Source organism: Azolla caroliniana, unplaced genomic scaffold (assembly GCF_043228905.1).
Source record: "Azolla caroliniana isolate FFs.n. ecotype wild unplaced genomic scaffold, voAzoCaro1.0.p SCAF_20, whole genome shotgun sequence".
NCBI lineage: Eukaryota > Viridiplantae > Streptophyta > Polypodiopsida > Salviniales > Salviniaceae > Azolla > Azolla caroliniana.
The window spans coordinates 5,753,953-5,758,156 of NW_028230455.1; the positions used below are offsets into that span (position 1 = coordinate 5,753,953).

Sequence of the window (4,204 nt, forward strand, 5' to 3'; positions counted from 1 at the left end):
GTCCGGTTCTGCACACTTCGACCTCCTCGGTCGGCTTGTCTTCTCAATACGCCCATTTCAACTCCCTCGTTGTTGCGACTCCGACGCTTGTCAACCCATTGGTTCCTTCGTGTTTGTGTCGACTTCCGCTGCATCCGTGTCTGTGTCCGTTTGGCCTTTAGTTGATACGGCTTCTCTGAATCTTGAACCGAATCAGTTTCCTTCGATTTGTTCCAGCTCTTGTTCGAGTCGGTGTTCTTCAACTCGTCTTCTAGTTTCAAGCCCTTCACCATATCATACCATGTCCGGGTCTTGGCCTTCTTCTTTTGGTCGGCTCTGTCCTTCTTGACTCTGCCGCCATTGCCGCTTGTTTCGACTTGTTTGGATGTGCCAACTTCCTTCATCGACTCGGCTTCCTTATTCCTCTTGTCTCCCCCTTTGTTGGTTCTTCCCTTTCCGGTTCCTTGTCCGGTGCCGTCAATAGTCTCTTTGCCTTTGCCCGTGCTCGTTCTCCCCCTCAAGTGCGGCACGTCGAGATGATGAACACCAAGCATGTCGTTGAAGTGTTGCAACTTGTCCGATCCGAGTGGTTTGGTGAAGATGTCGGCAACTTGGCGATTTGTCTGAACATGCCGAAGGTCGACTTCACCGCTCAGGACCTGCTCACACACGAAGTGATAATGCACTTCTATGTGCTTTGTTCGAGCATGGAATACAGGGTTCTTGCCAAGATGTATGCTGCTCATGTTGTCGCAGTAGATCAGGATCGGGGTTGGTACCTCAATCCACAGGTCTTGCAGCACTCGCCGAAGCTAGATGGCTTCATAGGTGGCATTGGTAGCGCCCTAGGATTCAGCCTCAGTGCTCGACAGAGCCACTGTTGGCTGCTTTTTGTTGCTCCACGCAACAGCTGCGCTACCTAGAGAAAACATGTAACCGGAGGTGGATCGACGATCTGATGCATGACCAACCCAGTTGGCATTAGTATATCGGACTAGCTTCCCAGCTATACCGTGTCGGTATAATAGTCCCCGATCCTTCGTGCCGCTAACATACCAGAGTATCCGATGTGCGCACTGAAAGTGCTCGACGGTCGGCTTCTGCATGAACTAGCAAATCACTCCAACTGGGTAACTAAGGTCGGGTCGAGTGATTGTCAGGTATATGAGGCTTCCGACTATTTGTCAGATTCGTTTCTCATCGTAGGCCGGTCCGGAGTTGGGACAGAGCTTTTGGTTCCTGTCCAAGGGTGTGGAGACAGGTCGGCATTCTGTCATGCCGAACTTGTACAATATATTCAACACATAGTGTCGTTGTGAGAGCAATATGCCGTCGGGGGTTCGGATCAGCTCGATGCCAAGAAAATAATGAATGTCCCCAAGGTCCTTCATTTCAAATGCGTCCGATAGCTGGGACTGTAGTCGACCGATTTCATTGAGTCCGGATCTGGTGATGACCAAATAATCTACATAAAGCAAGATGCAAACCGGACCGTCCGGACCTTTCCGAATGAACAACGATGAGTCAGATTTAGAGGGCACAAACCCCATCTTATGCTACCAGTGCGTAATCTTCAAATTCCAAGCTCGGGAGGCTCGTTTCAGACTGTAAAGTGACTTCTTAAGCTGGCACACCGACGACTTGTACATCTCCGACTGAAAACCAGGAGGTTGGATCATATAGACTCTTTCTTCAAGGTCACCTTGAAGAAACGCATTCTTCACGTCCATCTCGTGATGATGCCACCCCCTTGCCGCAACAACCGCCAGTACCACACAAACCGTCGTCATCTTCGCTACCGGAGCGAAGGTCTCATCGTAGTCGATTCCGTGTGTCTGTGCGTATCCCTTTGCCACTAACTTGTGCTGCGAAGATTGTGGTTGTGTGTCACAATAGTTCTGTGACTCGCAGATGATCGGGGTGAAAACGCGTAATCATAGATGGTGCGATGACAAGAAGCCGAGAAGGCAAGATAAATGCAAAATAAGTTATTCGAAGAGGATTCGAACTCATGACCTTTTGTTTACAAAGAGGCATTTGAGATACACCACTTTAACTTCTTCCTTTCCTTGTATCTCATTTCTTTTCTTTAACTCTTGTCTTGATTTATGCAGGCCACCATCTTCTTCAGCAAGCTCTGCATCCTATACCCACGCGAGCTTCGTCACTCACTTTTCCTTCTCTTCCTTCTCCTTCTCCTCCTTGTTGTCTGCCTGGCCGGACTAGCCTCAACACAGGTGTCTATCCGACACTTCTCCAAAGGGGTGGTAAGGATTGGATGCTAGGTTACACGCGTAAGATGATTACAATTAAGCAAAGACGGTAAAACAATACGAAGATACAGATAAACACGCAATAATTACTTTTGTATTACTTTCGTCAAAACCTTTACAAATCATCGGATCCTTTTATAGGCATCTGGCAAGGTTACAATCGGTGCGCTTAGGCAACCGGCATCCGAATCGGTCCGGATCCGGATCGGTACAACTGTACCGGATCCGTCCCTCCGAATAATAATTATACTATTATTTACTTCCTATTATCCGATCCGACTCCGCCTTCCCACTTGTCCTTGCTCTTCTGACCGGTCAACACTCCTCTCCCCCTTTAGCTACCATAGGCGTGGCTTATATAGGGTGGTCAACCGCCCCACCACCCTCTTGAGGCGGTTGACAAACCACCTCATGCAGGCGGTTGTATTTTTATTTTGATTTGATTTGATCTATTTATTTATTGATGCTACAATTCAATTTTATAGTTCTATATTTCAGAAATTATAGAAATAACCCTCATTTAATTTTGCCCCCCCTTTTGACATAATTACATTTTGCTCCCAAGTAACATTAATCCTTCCGAAGCTTGTATCTTGGGCTTCTAAACTCCGATTCACGAATCGAAAATTCCTTTATGCTCCTTGTCATAAGTTCTAGATGGGAAATGTAGTTCTATAGATTTTTGACATTGTTTTCACATTGTGAAGTGTCAACTTCACGATACCCACCCCCTCTGAACTTGCACACCTATGGGCGAGTTCACACCATTTCATTTTGATCCTCTTCGAAAAATTCTTCATCCTCATTTTCTATGAAACTAGGTTCGGTGTCTTCTCTTCTTTTAAAAATATTTATTCTTTTTCCCGCAATCGGCGTCTGGATCTTAGTCCCATCCAACTCGTTCAAGTAGTAGGTAGCCTTATCAATCACCGTCCGTACTTCATAAGGCCCAAACCACCATTTTGCGAACTTCCTCATTGTACTGTACTGGTTCTTGAGGCTACTATCTAGTACCAACACCCAGTCTCCATCTTGAATCTTTCGTGGTCTTAATCTGTTTACTTTGTCAAATCTTGCTTTGTTCTTTATCCGAGCTTCCTTCAATTTCTCAATAGCCTTTTCTACATCTTTTGCTTGACATTGTAGTTGTCGGATACGAACTGCTAGCAAGTCTTCTCTACTCATCTCTGACTCCCATGGTAGCATTGCCCATGTAGCAATCTTCTCTTCAATCGGCATCATCGGCCTTTGTCCTATCATGAGCCCTATCGGCATATATCTTGTCACCTGAACTATGTGCGGTCCTATCCGCCCACAATGCATATGGCAAGACCTTAGGCCAATTACCTACTTTGCCTTTACATGCTTTTGCAAGTGCTTTACCTATCGGGCTATGACCTCCTTCTATCTTTCCATTTGCCTCAGGATTATATGTTGTTGTCAATGATAACCGAATTCCAATTCTATCAAAGAACTCTCTTGCTTCATCAAAATTGAGCTCACCTCTATCAGCCACTATCTTCCCTATACACCCATACCTACATATTATATCCTCTAATATGAATTGACATACTACTGATATGGTCTTCGATCTTAGTTCTCTTCCTTCAACTTGATTTGTAAGGTCTTCTCTAGCAAGTACCAGGAACTTCTTTTGACTTGCCCCCATTGGCATTGCCACTATATCAACCATCCACTTGTAATGTATAGCCGGCGAATAGGTCGAGTGCAACTCATCTCTATGCTTAATGTTGGAGTAGATTTGACAGGTTGGGCATGTCTCGACATACCTCTTGATTTCGTTGTAGAATCTTGGCTACCAATATCTTTCCTTTATTTTACTAAATGTTGCCCAGACTCCACGGTGTCCAACCCACTCCCTGTCATGTAATTCCTTTAATATCTGCTCCTGTTGCACTTGGTCACAGATAACCCGTTGTGGATTTCCCATT

At 45.6% G+C, this 4,204-nt stretch overlaps 1 protein-coding gene across 1 annotated transcript; it reads right to left on the reverse strand.

The window, feature by feature from the left end:
• Positions 1–3,480: 3,480 nt before the first annotated feature.
• On the reverse strand, positions 3,481–3,921 carry LOC147850854 (uncharacterized). The gene has a single exon (XM_087336020.1). The coding sequence runs from the start codon at positions 3,919–3,921 to the stop codon at positions 3,481–3,483; it is 441 nt and encodes a 146-aa protein (XP_087192146.1).
• Between the last annotated feature and the right edge of the window lie 283 nt (positions 3,922–4,204).